Source organism: Passer montanus, unplaced genomic scaffold, assembly GCF_014805655.1.
Source record: "Passer montanus isolate IOZ18808 unplaced genomic scaffold, ASM1480565v1 scaffold140, whole genome shotgun sequence".
NCBI lineage: Eukaryota > Metazoa > Chordata > Aves > Passeriformes > Passeridae > Passer > Passer montanus.
The window spans coordinates 373,200-394,181 of record NW_024360942.1 but is presented as its reverse complement, the minus strand read 5'-3'; the positions used below and the strand labels follow the sequence as shown (position 1 = coordinate 394,181).

At 42.0% G+C, this 20,982-nt stretch overlaps 1 protein-coding gene across 10 annotated transcripts in view; it reads right to left on the bottom strand.

The window, feature by feature from the left end:
* MYO9B (myosin IXB) overlaps positions 1 to 20,982 on the bottom strand; it is a 42,924-nt gene that overhangs the window by 17,124 nt on the left and 4,818 nt on the right. For 6 of the 10 annotated variants that reach the window (XM_039700396.1, XM_039700399.1, XM_039700397.1 and 3 more), the window contains exons 2-16: positions 20,229 to 20,337; positions 16,731 to 17,624; positions 8,863 to 8,957; positions 7,540 to 7,602; positions 7,317 to 7,416; positions 7,076 to 7,176; positions 6,729 to 6,858; positions 6,177 to 6,266; positions 5,817 to 5,933; positions 5,397 to 5,531; positions 3,452 to 3,573; positions 2,739 to 2,880; positions 2,309 to 2,504; positions 1,107 to 1,182; positions 619 to 708 (exon numbers count right to left, since the gene is read on the bottom strand). In XM_039700396.1, the coding sequence (XP_039556330.1) occupies positions 619 to 708; positions 1,107 to 1,182; positions 2,309 to 2,504; positions 2,739 to 2,880; positions 3,452 to 3,573; positions 5,397 to 5,531; positions 5,817 to 5,933; positions 6,177 to 6,266; positions 6,729 to 6,858; positions 7,076 to 7,176; positions 7,317 to 7,416; positions 7,540 to 7,602; positions 8,863 to 8,957; positions 16,731 to 17,567 (2,294 nt within the window). In that variant the 5' untranslated portion in view covers positions 17,568 to 17,624; positions 20,229 to 20,337. The remainder of the gene's footprint in view (positions 1 to 618; positions 709 to 1,106; positions 1,183 to 2,308; positions 2,505 to 2,738; positions 2,881 to 3,451; positions 3,574 to 5,396; positions 5,532 to 5,816; positions 5,934 to 6,176; positions 6,267 to 6,728; positions 6,859 to 7,075; positions 7,177 to 7,316; positions 7,417 to 7,539; positions 7,603 to 8,862; positions 8,958 to 16,730; positions 17,625 to 20,228; positions 20,338 to 20,982) is intronic. The other 4 variants (XM_039700400.1, XM_039700402.1, XM_039700403.1 and 1 more) reach the window with 1 other exon arrangement.

The window sequence follows — 20,982 nt, the reverse complement described above, 5'->3', positions numbered from 1 at the left end:
AAAATGAGGCTACTTAAACTGACTTACATCAGAAAAGTAAGTTATAAACAAACTATTAGAGGGATACTTGAAGAAATTTTGGCTTTCATTTCCATTTCAAACTTTCTCATGTTTAGCTTTTCAAAGTAAGCCTGGGATGGTCCTTAATTCATGGCATGTTCCATTCTTCAAGCATGCACTGTGCTCTTGTGAAGTGCTGTGTCCTGGCACAGAACTTACCTTCTTTACTCTCCAGAGAGGCACAAACCAAAAATAACAGAAGTGTAAGAATCACTTCTGACTCTTAAGTGCTCTCCCCATTCTGAGCTGCTCACAGAGGCAGCAACATTACTACACAGGGTTGTGGCTTCCCTGGGTACCTCTGAACTTTTCTGAATACCAAGATTTAAAGCAGCCCATGGAAACAGATCTGGTAAGCTGTGACCAATCCTTTCACACAAATTGGATATTTAGTTCTTTGTTTCCCCAAGTGACAGAGGCTGTCCAGGATGCAGTAATTAAGAAGTCACTACTTTAAGTGCTCCATGGCTTCACTGTCACCCAGAGCACACTGAGAAAGTCACTGTGTCCTGGAAATGTGCCTCCCTGGCCTGGGAGTTCAGGCCTTTTGCTACTTACTTCTTGTTCTCACAAAAAGAAATGATGTCTTGAAAAGCATTTATATCGAAATCCTCAGAACAATCAAATGAGAAATCGAGCACTGAGAGGCTGCAAAAGGAACACGTACAAAGCCTAAATATCCATGGAAAGGCAAATCTCCCTACAGAGATACAGTTCTGTAAGACTGGCCCTGCCTCTGCCCCCTTCAGCGACCCAGACTGGCTGCAGAGGAACACACAATGCTAAAAGCTGCACACAGCAACCACAGAGAACTCAAACACCCAGTGGTAAACAGAACTGAGGCTGTCCCCAACATGTGGGGGCATTGGGTCTTACATAAAATAACCTACAGTGTTGTTTTGATGGTATTAAAAAGGCCAAAGCAACCAAGACAGAAGAAACAAAGCTTGCTTTCCTTGTGGAAAGATCTAGTTGAGAGTTGATCTATGAAAATCCAGCTCAGCAATCCAGCTGCTCCCTGTAGGGGCTAAGGATGTGTTTCTCACCGATAAACTTTTTCTACCGGCGTATTCGATCTCTGGAGCTCTCCAAGGGGAACTCTGGGTCCTTGACGTACCACTCCTGCCAGGAAATAACCAAAAAAATGCATTTTGACAAAGATATGAGCAGGCAAAATCCCCCAAAAAACCACCAACTTTAGCAAGCACAGTATCTATCCAAGGGCCTGGAGTTTTTATCCAGTCCTTTATCAGGCTACAGTACTTTGCTGCTCAAACTCCCTCCTACTAGAAAGGAAGTTGTTGCTGCTCAAATTCAGTCATTAATCCTGAATACTCATTTGATACCTTACAGAGGTCTAAGAAGATCAAAACTAGTGATAAGATAAGAATACCAGAACTACCACCCCCAGCTTTCACAAACAGGCCTTCAAGTGTGTCCCAGCCTGCAGGAAATGCTGCACTGACTGGAGGAGGAAAGCTGAATGACCTCAGGTAAGAACAGTGACAATCTCCTCCATTATGAATACTAAACCATCTCTACCCTGTCTGCCTTTAGCACCAAAGATGGTGCTGGTTGATGAGGTTTTGCCACAAACTCATTTTACCAGCAGAGCAATTGTAGAGTATTAAGCATTTTCAGAGTGGTTTTCTGTGCCATATCTACAGTTCCTCAGCCCTATCTGCAGTTTCTCAGCCCTACCTGCACTTTCCGAGCCCTACCTGCAGTTTTCTGTGACATACATGCCCTTCCCATGCCTCACCTGCACTTTTTGAAGGTGTCAACCAGCACCCTCCCGAGCCCTACCTGCTGTTCCCCAACCCCACCTGCTGTTTTCTGTTCCATCCCTGCCGCTCCCCATTTCATCCCTGCCACTCCCCTAACCCCACCTGCCATTCCCCAGGCCATCCCTGCCATTCCCCAGGCCATCCCTGCCATTCCCTGGTCCATACCTGCCTTTCCCTAACCCCACCTGCCATTCCCTGCTCCATCCCCACAGCCCCACTGCCATTCCCTGTTCCATCCCCAGCCCCACCTGCCGTTCCCTGCTCCATCCCCAGCCCCACTGCCGTTCCCTGCTCCATCCCCAGCCCCACTGCCGTTCCCTGCTCCATCCCCAGCCCCAGCTGCCATTCCCTGTTCCATCCCCAGCCCCACTGCCGTTCCCTGCCCCATCCCCAGCCCCACTGCCGTTCCCTGCTCCATCCCCAGCCCCATGTGCCGTTCCCTGCTCCATCCCCAGCCCCACCTGCCGTTTTCTGCGCCCTGTCGCGGCCGGCCTGCGCGAACACGGCCATGGCGCGGATGGCGGCGCGCAGCACGGCCCAGCGGAACACGGCCACCGGGTCCATCCCGATCAGCTCCCGCACGAAGGCGCTGTCGCTGCTGCGCAGCAGAGCCACGATGTCGGGTCTCATGTAATCCATGTTCTTCTCCCTGAAATCCTGCAAAATGGGCACGTGGAACCACAATATCGCACAAAAGCTCCCTGTTTTGTTTGGTCAGAATAATAGGGAGGGTTACCATCCAGTCTACACCACCACCCAAAAAACAAACCCAAAGTACCTCTGAGAACCCTTCTGATCCAGCCCATTCCTAGCACATTTTTAACATCCTGACAATAAACTCCCAGAAAGACATGGAAATTGTATTTTGTGCCCATCACATCTACCACGTACTTTGATCTGGTATTTCACTTTGCCAGCAAAGTGGCGAATGATAAAAGCAGGCTCCATCACTGGGGTTCCAACAAAAAACTTGTTCTCCTCATGCTGCTGTTTGAATTTTGCCAGTAGAGTTTGGTTGGTGGCGTGTGGAAAACTGGGAATACAAGACAACAGAGGTCAGCTATTTCTCAAATACAGGTTTGTTTATTAGGGTGACAGAATGAACACCTATTGCTGCTTGTGGAAAGTGTTAATTGTCCAAGATCTCTACAGCTGCTTTGAATTTTAAAGGTGGGCTCAGTTTCTGGACCCAAACCAAGTAGCTGCACACACAGCAGAATATTCTGAGGTTTCAAGTGTACGTCAATGTTTCTTCCCACTTCACCAGCCAAATTTAGTTTGCACCACATTAACTATTTATCACACTTGTTACTTAATGCTCCAAAGACTTACAGACATGCATTTTACTTTAACTGCAGTTCCATGGTGAACCACAAACATGGAAGTTCCTAAGTTTGCATAAGCCAAAGTTCAGTTTTAGCATCTATGTATTTTACCACCATACTGGAGTCATTAGAAGCAAACTCCAGTGTAAATCATAGTCATAAATAAAAATTTGCTTCCCACAACATTCCCCTCCTTTTTGCAGTGCTGTATTTCTGTTCCCTTCCACAGTCCTTCCCTCCTCCCTGCCACACATATTTTTGCAGATGTTTATTGCTTACTTGCTTTCTTCATCCAGAAGATAGAAGAGGCCAGTGGGCTTCTTGCTGATTAAGTGAATGCAGGCCACATTATCAGTATAGTCAATATTGTGCCAAGTGATCCCTTCACTCTTATATTCCTCCTGTGTGGCTCAAGAACATTCCCTTGTTAGTACAGTGCCCTGACCTTTGATGTTCTGTGGTTTAAGTGCTTAAAACACAGCCTTGGACAGCTACAGCAAGTGGAGTTTGTTAGTTCAGGCAGCAGAGACAAAAATAAGGAGAATTTATAAATAAGAACAGAAGAACAGGCACAGTGGCCCAGATCAAAGGTCCTCAGGCATGTCACTCAGCAGGGTCTGTTTGGGATAAAACTATTTCAAAACCAAAGCTGGGACAGGAATGTTCTGCTGTGCTCTGTCTTCCCAGCAATCAGCAGCCTAGGACCCTGGAGTCAGACATCACATCCTCAGCACTCCAGCAAAACTGGGCACACACAGAGGAGTTCAAGGCTATTTGCCCTTCCATAGCTTTTGTAATATAGGAAATGAGAGTAGTTAAATATCAAGTTCCAGAATTTTCATATTGCACAGTCAGAGAAAATAACAGAAGTTTCAAAAAAGGCAGTTAAGGCCTACACAACATCAGCACCAGAACTTCCCTCAGGAAGCAATGGATATTGCTTAGGCTCAGAACATTTGGAGCTCCCTGACAAGAGAACATGAAGCTCTTCTGCTGAAGTGACAATCCCTCAAATGCTAGACAAGCTTCCCACTAAGATACAGAAGCAAAATACCAGATTTTCTTAATGCTGTAAATACCCATAGGAAAAAGCTAATGATAAGGTAATAAAGTAAAAAAAATAGTAAAGTAAAAATAAGAATCACACAGAAAATTAAATAAGTTTTATGTTTAACAAAGGACAAAGAGCACCTCTCATGGTCTACATGATGATGATAAATGCATAATTTTTAAGTAGGTGGAATTCAGCCCAACACAGTGCACACCGTGTTACAGAACTGAAATGCCATTTTCCACAGACAAAAAAGCCTTTATTTAAAAAGATATAGAGATCCCCCTGAGGGCCCTCAGGCTGCAAGAGATACAGGAAATGGGTCATTCAAGGATTAAGCTTATTTGGAAAAATGGCATTAGGAAAAAAAAGAGAAGACAATGTAACTATTTACTCTGGCCAGTCTGGATAGCCAGTTCTGTCCTAAGTTACAAAACAGGGACCTCAACATTATGTTTACACACCAAATTTGGATGTTAGGTAATTTTGTTTTCTTTAAAATGCTTGCCTAAAGTTGTTGACAAAGTACCACATACTAGAGAATGACTCCTTTCAGCAGTGACCTGAGAACCACACTTGTGCACAAAGCAGAAAAAAAACAAGTCTGGAGCAAACCCCCCTCCAAAAGCCAGTCCAGGCTCAGGATCTGCTGCTCCTGCAGCACTCAGAGTGCTCTGTCAGATGACACCACCTGCAAACCAGTTAATCAACACATGCCAGTAACACCAGGATTTCAGAACCACTGCAAGGATCACAGTTCTTTCCCCTAAAAGCAGTTGGGTAGGAGAAGCAGCAAAGACTGGTTCTTTGCTTACAGACTGATAGAAATAAGAGAAGCTGTTTCCCAACCAGTTGAACAAAAACACCCAAATCCAACCCCTCACCTACAGACTTCCAGTACCAAAGTTCACAGTTTTAGCTGACTTCTGTCTGGGATCACCTGAATGTTATCTTAGTTTTTGCAGTCAAGCAGGAACTTAGTGCCAGCCCTCTGAAGAAAGACCCCATTAGTACAAGAATAAGCAATAGTGAAAGAAGACATTTTAAAAGTAAAGACTTTCAGAAATATTCAAGCAATTATGCCATGGAGTTTTGCAGAGTAAAGGCTAAGTTTGCATAATACACAAACACTTCATAAAAACAGGTTTCACTTCAGCCACTCTTGTTTCTTACCTGCTCCAATTTGAAAATGTGCTGATTGAAATAATACTGAAGTTGCTCATTTGCATAATTTATACAGAACTGCTCAAAACTGTTGGTTTCAAAGTCTTCAAATCCAAAAATATCAAGTACACCAATGGACAGACACTAAAAGAAGATGTGGAAATCTAGTTACCAATCTGTCATACAGTGCCTTAACCCCCAAGAGATAAACAGTCCAGAAAGCACTGCAGTCTGTGCTGAAAGATTTTAAATATTTAATAGTTCTGCCTACTGTGAAAACAGAGATGATTGAATATTACCAGGAAATTTACCATGGGCTTGAGAGGTACCAAAATTAATCTCAGATATCACAATATAACATCTCTAGGACTGACTGTTAGGTCCAAACACACAACTGCCTGCAAAGGCTTGGTTTTGTGAGGGACTTACTGTAACAGATTCCTCCATGTCCTTCTTGTTGAGGAGTGCATGATTGATTCTCAGAACAATCCAATCAAACAGAGCACTGTACAAGGACTTGGCCATGGAATCACGAGCTGTTATTGCCTGCAGATCAAACAATCTTCAGAACTTGGTTTATAAAAATAATCATTTCCGTTTCAAACCAGTGTCACTCACAGGTTACAACCCCAGCAGAGATAAATAAAACCACAATTTGCCTTTAATTCAAACTTCTAACTTTCCAACCATCCCTCACAAAATGTGAATGTGCACCATAATAGCTTTTTTAATCCAAAAAAGCAAGTTTCAGTAATTTAAAAATCCCTCTACAAGTGCTCTTTTACTCACCTCATTGAGACTATATGGCAAAATAAGCTTATCATTAGCAGTCACAGTTTTTCTTTTTGTTAGCACTTCTACCAGGATTTCCCGTTTAACCTTCAAAACAAGGAAGAAAAGGGCTGCTGTCACCATCAAGCTCCTCAATGAGTTATTTGACTGCAGCAGTGGACATGCAACTTCTCCAGAGAAGCTCTTTGATAGCAGCCACATTTATCATCCATCAGTAGCTTTACAAGTCCTACAACTTGTTTAAATTATCGTGTTTACATTCATTCAGATGTTTCCCTGTGGTGGCAAAGAACACACCTACACTGAATCTATTCTTGCTCATCTCTGTGATTGGTGAGTCAACAGATTCTGTTTCCATGCTGTAGGTTATATTCCATCTCTAACCCAAATGATCTCATTAATTTCATGTTTTCCCTCCCACAAGATCAATTTTGTGGAAGTATCACAAAGGAGATTTAGATACAGCAATTGGGATAGCTGAGTGAAATGCTGAGGTAGAACATGACAAACAGGTGTAACACACATTAATGTTAAAGAGAAATACTCTACTTTCAACAGCTGGGAAAGAATGTCCAACACTTCAGGAGGTCCCACGTCCAACCCTTCATCCCGACCTGTGGCTTTCTTCTTGTATGTGACATTGCCCAAATACAGAATAGCTGAAAGTATTGAAAAGATCCTAAGGAAGAAAAATTGAATTATGTCAGAATTTTTCTTAAGAGAGTTCATTATGACAGGTTAGCAGACCTAATTCTGCCTCAAGAATTAGTCTGTAAGCTCTCAAACACTCAGCTTTCCTCAGTCCATGCAGAATTACTTCAATCTCAACTGCTCATTGCAACAACCCATGAACAATAACTGCCAGTAACAAAAGCTAATTACAGAATTGCACTTACTGTTTCTTTGTTGCTGAAAGGAAGCCAACCATCTCCATGGCTTGTTTTAATCTCTCGAATTCATGTCGGAGATCTTCCCCATCTTCAATTTTCAAGTTATGCTGCAAAGAGAAATCAAAAAAAAAGGCAAAGAGTAAAACCCAATCATCACAAAAAGCCCAGCATAATCTATTCTCCTTCCTTTCATCTTTGACCAACACACAGACAGCCCTTATCAATGCATTGGTAAATCACAGATTACCTGGTTGAGGTAGAAATAATCTTCAGGTTGCTTGAGGTGAAATTCTTTACGCTCTTCCTCATTGACTCCAAGTAGCAAATAATAAAAGACATGGTAGTTCCTGCAAAGTCAAGACATTTCTCTCATGAAAATATAGTGGATTTTCTTTTATTCTGTATCATTCAGATGCTCTTAAACTGCTGAATTTATTTAATTCCCTTGGAAAACTGTATTTCTCTCTTACCTTTCATCTTTTTCTTGAGAAACCAGACGAGATTTTTCAAGCAGGTATTTTTCAACCACAGCCCTAAGGAGCCACAGAAAATGAAATAAGCATGAGGGCAAAAAGAAAAGACCTCAGAAAACATCAGACAGCAACTGCCAAGAGAGTTCAAATAATGAGATCTGCACTAAAATGTGCAGGAGAAGAGCTCAGACACTACTTTAAATGTAAAGCAAGAATTTCAGTAGGCCCTGTAGTGTGACTGGAACAAAAATTCCCAAGGAACACCTCTCTGCAGTGCTTGGGTTTAATGCAGGTAACTTAAACGGGCAGACCAAGCAAGGAAAGTGCTGATGAAAATTGCCACCAGAAACAAGAGCCACAGAGTGGCAACAATGTGCTATCCTGAAAAATTTACACTTATCTGACAAGGCATGCCAAGGCAAGACCCCAGAAATATCCCAGATATCTGCCAGATTCTCACCCCAATAAATCTGCTGGATTTTTATGTCAGTGAAGACATCAGCCCAGAATGGAAGCCAGCCAGCAAACCCCCTACTGGGTGACAAAGTAACCTAAACAATAATTCCAAGTCCTTGACAAGGGGTACAATGATTGAGGACAAAGTTTGAGCACCTTTTCCTCAGGCTGAAGACAAAACAAGTGTGTTCAAATTGTACCAATCTCCTGGGCTAGTGTGACTGGGTCTGAAAATATGTTAAATTTGTTCAGAATAACACTCAAGGCACATGTGGCACAGAGTTCCCAGTCACTCATGTTATTGCAAATGAGAAGAAATCCAAAGAAAAGAAACACTGGAGCATCAAGGTCAGGGATTGCTCATGACACTCCACAGTCCCTCAGAACCAGCAAATGTAGGCATTAAATATCTCATGTTTTAAGACCTTCAGATATAAGCACACACATTTGGTTAAGTAATTTTATAGCTTTCTTTATCTCTCTAGCTGATGTTTAAACTGTTTCTTTAAAATGGCTTCCTCAAATCTATTTCACTTCTCTCCACTCTTCTTAAAAACTCAGATCTTCTGGTTATAAATGCAAAATGGAGAGGACAGGGGGTGTCATGCAAAAGCCTTCATTTACCACGAAGGCTAAGGTACAGCAGCAGATCCTTAACATGAGCAAGCTGTACAGCAAAGTCAGAATATTGAGCATCACCTGACAACTCCACACAGCTCAGTTTACAGAATTTTCAACTCCACAGCACCAAGCTATTTTCATATGAGCAGAGCTTCAACAAGGCAGCATTTTATGCTCAACAGAGGCTTCCCAGTTCCTAAAAGCACAGAGATCACCCCCAGAATCAGCTCACCCTGTACTTACCCCCGGACAATACCATTCTCTAAATAGTTGACTTGAATGAACTTCCCAAAACGACTGGAATTATTGTTATGTGCTGTTTTTGCATTTCCAAATGCCTGCAATAAAGCAAAATCAGTTAATTTTCAATCAAACTAAATATGTCAATGCACAGCTTCCCAAGCTCTTCCGTTCATTATTCAGATTCCTGTTGGCTTCCAGAATAAATCAGAATACTGGGGGAATTGCAGACCACAAAGGGAAACAAGGCAGCTTAGGAAGCCCCCATGCTCCTCACAGAACTGTATTTTGTTATGGTTTTGTATTATATTATTGGTTTTGTATTGTATTACTGTTTATTATTTCACCAATGCAGTAATACTGGTGGGACTGAGGGAAGGGAATAACACTTTTAGGTATTTTCAGGAGTACAGGGCAGGTAACCACAGGTACAGAGTGCAAATCAGCCTCAATCAACAACAATTAGGACCTCAGAGAAGACATTCAGCAGGGTGAAGACAGCATAACCACCATGACATCACCCCTTCCATACAAAAGTCACAAACCACATCCTATTCCCCCATGTATTGCTACCACTGAAAAAAAAATCACACTAAACACAACTTTTCTTCAAGAGAAACAGAACATTAATATCTCATTTATAAAGTTAGCCCAGGAATTTTCAAAGTTGTGTATTCAAAAAAAAAAACCAGGAAAAGAACAGAAAAATTTTGGTTCACAGAACAACTCATTGGGCAGCTACTCTGCTGCACAACACTGAAAAATGGAGTTTTATGATGAGGTGTTAGGAAAGAAAAAATAGATATGGCAGAAACCCTAACTCTGCATTTCTAATTCTTCTATCAGATCATGAGTCCTCTGACAGCTGCTAATACACACATAACACAAAATCCTCTGCATGAGCCACACTTAACACTACAAAGGAAACTTATTACATGTAAAAGTCCAGTACCATTAGTTATTGGGAATGTCTTTATCAACTTTTAACCATGTGTTCTAAGGGGAAGGAAGTTTGTCACCCCTTCCACCAGACAGCATCTAAAGAAGGAAACCTCCCCAAAATGCAATTACTGCTCGGGGTGCACTATCCCAGCATCTCCTGCCACAGAGATTTCCTCTGCAAGCTCCGAGCAATCAAGTCCCCCATTAGGAAATCCTCCTCCCTGGCACAGAACCCTTGTGAAATGATGTGAGAAATGATTGCACCGAGCTGTGCAATGTCTTCCTCCACACTCACAGACACGCTGGGCCCACATCCGGAGCACGACGGATGTGTGAGAGCGCTGCCCCCAGCTCGGAGCTCTGGGCATGTGGGGAATGGATGTGCAGCAAATGCTCAGAACCTGACAGAAGGCTCACACAGTAGGTACATCTTGAGATAAGAAAGGTTGATTTAGAAATGTTATGGAATGGGATAGATGTTGTTGAGAGAGAAATGGAAATAGAAATAAGTTTTAAAGGATGGTTTTGTAATAAAGACTAGATATTTTGGAGAAATAGAATTATGAAAGATGTGTTGTATTAGGATTTATGAGGGGTAATTTTTTGAGAGCATTCAATTTTTGCTGTTCAAGAGGTTATTGATTTATTTAAATGGGCTAATTGTTTTTTTATGACAACTTCGGAGTGGTACGTGTTGTGGTTTCTGTTAAAAACTTCTTTTAACTTCACTCCTTACTGGGACAACATGTCTTTTTCTACAAATCCATTTCCCACGTGTGCACCCAGCCATGGTGTACACATCCAAATAGGGGCTATTTCCATGGAAAACACTGGCATTATTATTATCTGTATGTTGAAAGTCTTCCCTTCTCTTCTGGTTTGCTTTTCTTTTTATTTCCCAAAGTACCTTAAGGGTTTCAGCAGAGCTGAATTTTTGGGCCACTAATTCCAGACCAGGCTCTTCAAACTCTCCCACAAGCAGATTTCTACCACTATCTGCATTCAGAGGATCCCGAAAACTTCCTATACACTGGAGAGTGTCCATAATTCTTTAGGCAACTATTATTCCTGACTTAAAGGAAGAAGCTCAAGGAGCTTCTCCTGTGCAGAGTAACTGTGCTGCAACTCCAGAAAAATCAACAGGCTTCAGCAGGGAAAGGATTTGGATTCAGAAGAGCTCACAGATGGCTACAGGGAGAGGATTTATACCCAGAAGTGCTCACAGATGGCTGAGGCTGAGCTCCAGCTCTGGATTTTCCAAGACCACACCACACATCACAGTGCCAACAGCAACCCCACTCAGATTTTTCAATGCAAGCACTGGCCAGCCACCAATATCTCTTTGCAGCATTTATCCACCAATGTATCACCCAGATTTCCCTTTTTTAAAGCCCATTTTGCATGCATATTAATAGATGCATAAAATCCAGGTCAGCTCCTTGCAGCTGCCAAAGCAGCAGTGAAAGTCCTGTGACATCAGCACAGTGAACTGTCAGTAAATCAAACCCCTCTTCCTCTCCAGGACAGTGGCTCAGCTCCTGCTCTCTGCAGAACACCATCCAACTTCCCATTCTGGGCTTTGGGAAATCTGCTGCAGTGAACTTGGCCAGGCTGCAGAGTAATGGACTTGCAAAATGATCCCAGAAAACATTTTTAGAAAGTTTTCCAACTTCAGCCACCAGTGAACTATCAGTTCACCAGCTACGTCCAAGGAGCCAAATCACAGTACAGATAAATTTGCAACATTATTTTTTATTAATAAATATTTTTGGCATTATAGAGTTAAGAAATCCCATAACTCAGGCTTCCTGAACAACTTTTCTTAGTGATTACTCATGTAAGCAATGAATACAGTTTAAAACTAAAGGCTCTTATGATCTCATGTGTCTGGTATTTAGTCAAAGCACACAGCAAATTCTTAAAAGCTGATCTAATATTAACAGTTTTTAGGAAAGTTTTCATGTACCCATTTCCTCAGAAAAGCCTTGAACATCTACAACTTTTTTAAGAACATTCCAAGTCAGGAAACATTCTGGGTGGGTTTTCTATTTTTTTTTTTTGTAACATTTAACTTTAATGACTGTTACCACATTCTTCAAAATACTTTGAAGAGTACAAAATAAATTCACAAGAAAATTTCAGCTAAAGATAATTAATCCTTTATAGAAGCAAACCCATTTTTTCCCTTGTGAGTCCATGAGAAGACAAAACCAAAAAACTAAAGCTAAATCACTGCAATGCACAACATGAGCTGAATAAAACAGGGTGAGTCAAAAATAGCAGAGCAATGGTAGCAGGAATCAGAGCTGGGAGAGCCTATTCTGGGAGGCAGGAAGTCATTCAACCCATCCTCTTACCTTGGAATGCAAGAGGCAGAAACTGGAGCCTGACACTTAAAACTCTTCCAACAGGGATAGATATAAAAGTATGCAGAAAATCATCAAATTCTCCTTTTAATTGTTAAAAAAAAAAACAACCAAAAAACAAAACAACAAAACCCCAACCTCCACAGACATGGTCCCAGCATGTACCTCAGGAACACAACGAAAATCTCATTTAATTGTTCCATAAAAATTGCCAAAATCTGAAAAATCTGTTGGGAGTTTGATGTAAAGCACTCAGCTCCATGGCAGAACCACCCCTGCACACAGACCCAGCTTCCACTGTGCCAGAGGACAGGAGAGACTCCAGTTCCACACCCTGCCAGAGGAAAGGACTCTTTCAGAGATGAGCTTGGTTTAATTAACTTGGTTTAAGTGGTCCTTACAACCACGCTGTGAAGTATCCACTCACCAACAGGAAATTCAGGGTAATTTTGCAACTCCTCCTGCTGGGGGATGTCCTGGGAACTCCAAGCAATCCCCCTGGCAGGACTGAAAGAAGAACAAGGTGATTTTCCCCCAAGAGTTGCGCGCAGCAGGGAAAAGCAGCAACATGACATTTCCACCAGAAAAACCAGTGCCATGCAAGCAAATGGAAAAAGAAGTTCTATTCCTCCTCTGACTAGGATTCTCAAAGCAAAGCCATGCAGATAATGCCTCAAAACAAGCACCTTCCCTGGAACAGAGCAGGCACCACCACGAGGAGCATGTGCAGGCTTTTGATGCCTCAGGTTGGAGCTTTTCTATTTTTCACATTCTGTGCTGCTTTAGTGTGTGGGTGCAGCCCTGGCTGGGCTCTTGTGCTGCCCAAGGTGGATCCATTGAGGCCTTTTAATAAATCCCTGCTTTATTCTTTAGCTCTGTCCAGTCTCTGCTCTAGGGCAGCCTGCACAAGGCATCACTCTGATGGCAAAGAGAAATGAAAACCAGAGCTGAAGCTCCACTGAGCTCCAGCCCATCTCATCCCAAAGGCACCAGCACAGTGGGCCTGCCATGAGGGAAACAGAGCTGGCAGCAAATTGCTCTGCTCTTCTGCACAGAATTGTAAAGCATAAAACTTGCTATCATTACATTTTATAAGATTTTAAATATGGTGAGTTCTAGAAAATCTGATCTGTCCCCACATGATAGTGCTTCCAGTAATAATTCTTCTTTAGAAGACCAATTAATAAAAGCTTCCTGTTGGAATTTCCATTTTATTTGGCCTTAATTCTTTCCAAAGACTGGTTCAGCATCATTGGGAAACCAGAACACATCCAAACAGAAATAAGCAATGATTTTCAAAATAAAATATGAAGAATTATGACACCCCAAATATTTTCAGCTGTCCCAACTCCTCTCAGCTCCATTTGAGAGGGAAATGAACTTTCAGCACACTCAAAAAGTAACTGAAATTCTGCAATAAGCAGGGGACACTGAGGGTTACAACTTAACAACAGACAGCTCAGGGAAGCTCTGCTGCCAGGAAACGAAGCTCCCATTCCCTCTGTTCTCTCACCACATGTTCTTATCCCCTAACTCAATTTTCTGCAACTTTACTAAATTAACTGACTTGAAGAATAAGTGAACTTAAAGTTTCCAAAATAAATTCAGAGTCTTAGATAGCATGCTGTGCATTTCATAGCAGAAACATGCAGTTAGGCCATTTTTCCCTGATGAAAGGAAAATATAAATTTATTGGAAACTTCTTCAGTGTTTATGGAAAGGTTTGTCTTGTTTGAGCCTATAAAATAAACAAAGGCTTGATTCATTATTCCCAGTTTGATCCAAATAATAGCTCCCAAGGTTTGATTCACTATTATTCACTATTCCAAATTTGACCCAAATAGTTCCCAAGTATAAATTTCTTCTTAGGATTTCAATCCTAAGTAACTTGAACTTAGTCAATACAAGAAGGCAAAGCTTCAAGTCAGGGAACTGTATTTTAATTACTAAATTTAGAAAAGGTTGAAAACGTTAGGAGTATCTTAAAACAGAGCTTATATTTGTCTTCCACCAGTTTTAAAGAAACTGGAAATACAATTAAAACAAAGAAGAAAACACCAAACCATAATGTGAGAGCAATTCCTATACAGGAGAGGCAACTGAATGTCCATGAACTCTAAAGACCAGCACAGAGCTCAGCTTTAGGCACCCCTGTCCAGGGGAGCAGCCTCACCTCCTGATCCTTCTTCTCTGGAAAGCTGCAAGCAGTGCCAAACAGAATCAGAAATATTGCAATTGGTCTCTGTTTGTGAGCTCCCCTACAAGGAAACTTTTAAACACTCAAAGGGGTGCTGGCATGGAGCAGGAAGGTCAGAGCTGCCCCATGACCACGCTCCTCTCCCAGCCCATGTGACAGCACTCAGGCTGATACCGTGGTTCATTTTTAACTCCATTGTCTCAGCATCAGGGCTTTCATCTCTCAGATGTTTGACAAGGCAACATCAAGCACTATTTAACATGAAATCTTTCATGGTCCAGCTGTAACTCCATTCTTCAATCTAGAAATGGTAATCAAGGAGCAAGATCATTAGCAACAGTTTATCAGTAAACTGTTCAGAGATCTGAACTCAGATTAATCAGCCAACTCAGAAACAGGATTCAGTAAGAAATGTTTCTGTTCCCTAAGCATGAAAAGATGAAATCACAAATCCACCTCCATAACACCCTAACTGTGCTCACCCCTCTGTGCTACAAACAGCTGCTTTAACCCCCTGAACTTTCACACAAGGTCACCCTACAAACAGCCTCATTCCACTTAGGTAATAGAAAAATAAGAGATAACTAAAATGAGGAAGTTCTGACCCAGAATGCAACCCACTTCTACATCATGGAAGTTTTTAGTCAAAAATACATTTTCAACTTTGATGAAGATTCAGAATAAAACTTCAGAGTTAAACAGAGCATTCTCAAATAGTCTGGGCACACTAAAACTGTTTGTGCAAAAAATCCCCAGAAACACCCATTTAAGAAAAACTTCCTTGCAGCACTTCAGTTCCCTTCAGTAAAAACCCAAAATGAGTCACCACGGATGGATTTAGAAGTGAGCAGCTCTAAGAAGAGCCTGCAGTCAGTTTAACTTCCACAAAGCAACATAAGCTTTCTGTGCATCCCTCCTCAGGACCAACAGTTGACTTTTTTTTTAAAATTATGCTTAGTGACTGAAATTGGGAAACATGGAAGCTTCACTGTCAGCTGAATCAACCCTGATGCATCAAAACAGGAGAACTGGATTTTACCTCTTATGTTCTAAGGCTACCTTTTGGATGCTCACTGAAATTAAATTAACATCTCTTCAATTCCAAAAAAGTATTTTCTCATGAAAAGAATTACCAAATGCTCATTGGAAGTCTGAAGAAATTATGGTACTTAAAACAACCATAGAGAAACACAAATATCTCTTTATGAGCATGCCCAGCTTTACACAACAGCCTGTGACTCCAACAAAGTTATGAATTTTAGTTCTGAGCCCAGGAATATGTGCATTTATCACTCAGCAGACAAACAGGCACACAGGACCTTAAATCTCTTCCTGGTTTGACACAGCTGTACCAGGTCTGTAGACGAGGATATGAAAGACTTAAATTTATCAAAGGCAGAGAGATCAGCTGATCAAGCAGGGCTTTCCACTGTGACCCCTTCCTGTTTTCTGTTTAGAACTGCAAACTTGAACTCCAGCAACCAAAAAGCCTCAATTTTACTTCTTCTTTCAAGCAGCTGAAAGCAACACAAAAAAGAACTTGCATATATTCCTCATTCTTTACAGAAGAACTTTAAAAAAAGCTTGAACTTTTTTTTTTATGAAGGAGTTACTACATTTGAAACTAAACCTAAAAATTACAATAACGGTGTTGAAGCTCTTTGCTGTTGAAGATTTTGTTATGGGTGAGCATTACATCCATCCACACTTCTGGAGTTATTCCTTTAAGAGAGTAAAAGGCTTAAGAGATCAGTTTAAGTTTATCCTGACATTACCTAATTCAGGGCCAGCTGTATCCCCTCCTTCTCACATGTTTAATTTTACTTTCTGTTGGAAATGTTGTAATAATTAAAAGCCAAAAGAGATTCCTACTTTCTCCCCAACTCAAAATGTTGCTCTCTTCCACAAACAGCTGTAGAAGTAACTCCCTAAAAAAGTGAGTTCAGTAAAATGCTCACACACAAAGGCAGGATCACACCCAGCAATTGATGTTTCAGTGGAACAATATTTATGAAAAATTTGCTTATGATTTGATTTAAATGTCATCAAAACTTTCAGATGAAAAACACAGGTAGCCTCTGCCCCAGATTATTGGTGTTCAGTGGTGCAAAGTTAAGTCATATACCAACTACAAGCAACAGGAAGTCAAGTGAACATAACAAGGAAAATCAAACAGAAGCAGTTGGGTAATGCTGCCAAGCACCACTGCAGCCCAGTGACATTTAAATCTACACCAAGTGACAAGCCTAAACCAGTGACATTTTAAGCCTAAACCAAGTAGGTGACTCAGAAGTAGCATTCAACAGCAGCTATTTGAAGTTTTTAAAAACCAATTTGCATGGAAGGCAACTTGAGCATGAATTTACCTCCAGAACTGGTCCAGCTCCCAGAATGGTTCTCTCCACACCACTGGCGTACCCTTTCTGGCTCAGTGCCGTGAGGCAGTGAATTAAGAAGTTTGTGCTTTGGGTTTTCCCAGACCCACTTTCACCTGATATAACGATGCACTGATTAACATGTTTTTTAAGCATTGTGTGATAGGCCACATCAGCAATGGCAAAAATATGAGGCTCCAACTTCCCGAGCTGATGGTTCTCATACATCTTGACATACTTGGGGTTATAAATGGGCAGGAACTTGAAGGGGTTAATTGCAATCAGGATGCTTCCTGCGTAAGTGTAGATTCTGTGCTTCAGGAAGCGGCACTTGAGATTCTCCAGGAGCGTTGTCTCCGTCAGGTTGGGCAGGTTGCAAAGGTCATCAAAGTCCTCCTGGTGCCAGGGCAGAAAACCCCTCTCCACCAAGCGCCGGGCATCCGTCTCCTTGGAGAGCAGCTGCATCTGCACATACTTGATGGTGCCATCAGTGTTCCTTTCCTGCAGCAGGAAGTAGTACCCATCCTTCTGCGGGTGCTCGTCCTGAGCGCGCCGAGGCCACAGCAAAACCCTGTGCACAGGAGAATCGTTGATGTCAAGTACCCATTCTTCTCCACCTGATTCTTTCACCTCCACAAGCACGTAATGTTTGGAGACATCCAAGTTTAAGATGTTAATCACATCCTTGATGACATCTGATGACGTACTGTCCTTAGTTGCTGTCACTTTGCAGCAGGGAGCACTTTCTGTTGAGAGTTGGGGGTAAATATGAAGATTATAGGCTGCCTTTGCCTGGCAAACTGCACTGTCAGCATCTTTTAAACTCATTCTGTCCCCAGATGGGCTTCAGTCTTCCACCCCTGCTTAATATGCAGTGCCCATTGTCTGAAAAAAAAAAGAAAAATTAAAAAAATCAGGCGTTAAAAAGTGTGTACAACAGGTATTAGGGCAAGGTGTTATTTTCTGCAGGATGAGAATACAGTTATTACATAGTGCATTTGTTCTTTAATTATTTACTATCAGTGATTTTATTTCTAACAGCCTGTTTGGGATATCCTATTGAGTGGAGAGCTGCCACAGCACCCAGCCTCTTTTCATTTTTCCTTCTACTCCCATGCCACACCTTCCTCCCCATCATGGCACTCAAGAACTCATACAGCCAATGCAAAACAAACCAGGATCAATGTCCAAACTAAAACTTCCTTGTTTCCCCAGGTTAGTTTTAGCCCAGATGCTTTCCTTGACCTGATCCACATAAACATTTATCCACCCTTCCACAGAAACTCTTCTTTAAAGCTGCACCAGCAGTTTGAGGCAGAAACAGGGCTTGGTCACTTCATAAGTCAGCAGTGATGGTTTAGAGCAGCCATGAGTTAGGGCAGAGGATCAGTGCAGACAGACTCAAGGAGGAAAATGGTTCTGACACTGAGACCCACTTTTTTTATTCTTATTTTCTCTAAGTTCTTTCCATGGGAAGTACAAGACAGGTACAGCATCTACCCCACTGAGCTCTCAGGAAGCAGAGCCCCCAGCTGCCTGGAGCAGACACTGGTGTCAGCCCCCTCTGACACACCACAGGGATCTCCTAACACGGGTCATTTACAGAGCCAAGAGACTGCTCATTCCACTTGAGAGAACCACATCCTTGCTACAGAGGGGTTGAACAGGACTTTTATCTTCCATTTTAGGCAACAAAGTAAAGTTAAGTCTTATTGCTACTACTTTTCAGCAGTAAACAAGGTTCTAAATAACCCACTTCAGTCACAAGCCTTGGTACCCATCACATCAACTCCTTCCTCACTGGGTTCAGGAATCTCATTCACACATCTCCAAAAATCATTCATCACAATGGCTTTTTCCTCCCTTCAGCCTTGGTGCAGGCCAGACAGTAACTCCAGCCTATCACCAACCTCAGAACCCAACCTCTTCCTCACTGCCAAGTTAAAAGTCTCTAGACTCTGTTACATCTGTGCCTTCACCAGTGATTTTCCTCTCATGTGCAGTTTGGTGCCCCCAGGTCACCAGGACTAAGTTTGCCCAGGCTGCTTTAGCTCCACAGTTCCTCTGCTTTTCAAGGGGTACTAAAGGAGAAGGATTATGAAGTACCCCTTTGTTTTAGCAGTCTGTAAAACTTCATACTGAGAATAGCAGTTCAATTTTTGTTTCAAGAACAAAGTGTTCTAATTATACACTGACATGCCAAATACATTTTTTAAAAAGAGAAAAGAGGCAGAGAAATGCCAAAGAAGTTACTTTTTGCCACTAAACAACTGCACAGGAACTTGCACAAGGCCACAGAGAGTAATCATTTCAAATTAAAATCAGTAGAGTTGGAGGCTTTTAGCTGCCACTTCCAGTGCAAGTAATGAATCACTTCACAAAACATATGACATAGCTGTGGCTCATGAACAGCCTCCGAGGAGGGAGCTGTGCTTTCAGGGACTCTGCTCAGACAGCTCACAGCAGACACTGCCACACAAGCTGGATCATTTGTAGTGGCTACTCATCAAAAGGAAGGCTGAATAAGCCACAGATGGCAAGACAAACCACAAGACATCTCTGATCAAACTGTATGATCCACCCAAAAATGTTTTTCCCCATTAAATGTCATTCTCTGCTCATTAAGGAGGGCTGGTTCCAAGAACCAGGCCATACAAAAGGCTGCAGCACTGAGCTCCAAGTGCCCTCTCCATTTCCTGTAATTACCACTGACCACTAAAGAAGTCTGAAGCACCTTTGAAGTAATTAAGCAAGTGTTAAGCATTCTTAATAAATAAAAGCTCAAACCATGACACAGAGAAGAATGTACAGCAGAGTGCTGCTGGTGGGGAAGATCCACCTGAGCACAGACAGAAAAATAGAACAACAGCAACCATTTTCCTCTGCAGCTACTCAGCCAGTTCAAGGGACACAGCCTTTTGCAGAGTTCCTTTTTTCACCCCCCAGCCATTAGTTTCAGACACACAGTCTGCTGAGTTAGAGGAAGTCCCCTCAGTAAGCATTTTGGCCAAAACAGCTCCCTAAAAAACGTTGCACCAGCTTTTTGCCAACACAGAAGAGCTGAATCTCAGTGCTGACCTGTGACTTTACTAACACACATTTCCTAACCTTATCTCATGTCAGCCACCAAAATTTGGGACATTGCTCAAGATCCCAGCTCAAACTTCCCAAAGGGGAAATCAGAGTGCAGATGCCACTTCTCTAGGAGTAACAAACCCAAGCCCATTAGAGCCAGTAGGTCTGTTCAAGTGTGTAAGACTGGAAAATTCAATTTTTCCATTTGAGACTGTCCAGATATTTCAGAGGTTTGAGGAAAACCTGCTGGTCTCCTACTACTTGTGATTTTCTTAGAAAGGATATCAAATGCATTTGATGACAACACTGCTCTGAAACAGCAGACCTCTGGCTTCCCACCAAACAATTTTTCAAGGCACAAATTAGAACATAAAAGCAAAAGAGCATTCACTGGACAGATTATAAATTGGTTACCTAATGAGTCCCAGTATTCAACTAAGGACAGGTGTCTTCAAGCAACTGGAGGGTGAGTTCCTAGTGAAGTTGGGTTCCTGGCATCAAAGTAAACATTTTCATGATGGTTCTAAAAAAGAAGAAAATAGTTACTGATAAAGAACATATCATAGGTGGAGAAGGCAGCAAGTGAGCAAGAAGTTAAATCAATTATATAGTTCAGTAATACAGGAGCAAGAAAACAACTGCTTCAAAAATGTCTGCTGAGTTTACAGATATATAAAACTTCAACTTTATCCAAGAATATCCAATCTATATCAGCATGATGGAAGGGGAGCTATCCTGAAATAGGTTTGAAAGCATAGCAAGGAATTATTTGAACATGGTGTTCTACCATAGCACCACAAGCATGGCAGTGAATGCAATCTCCAGATAAACATCAATTAATATTTCCTTAGGCAGCCATATCACCCTTGCCCTGAGAAGATCCATGACCAACACAGCATCTAGAAAAAATGCAAATTTCAATTAAGAGCTAAGGGCAGCAACAACAAGAACAAACCCAAATCTGTAAGAAAATATCCCCTTTACAGACAAACACTCTGCAAGCTTTGTCTGCAAGGAGCACACAGAGGACACTGTTATCAGGGGCAGGCCTTGCACGGGACCTGCAGTTGGGCACAATCACCAGGCTGGAGGACAAAGCCACAACACAGGGCAGAGGCTGGAATTCACAGCTAAACAAACTCAGGCAAACAGGAGACATAAACATCAG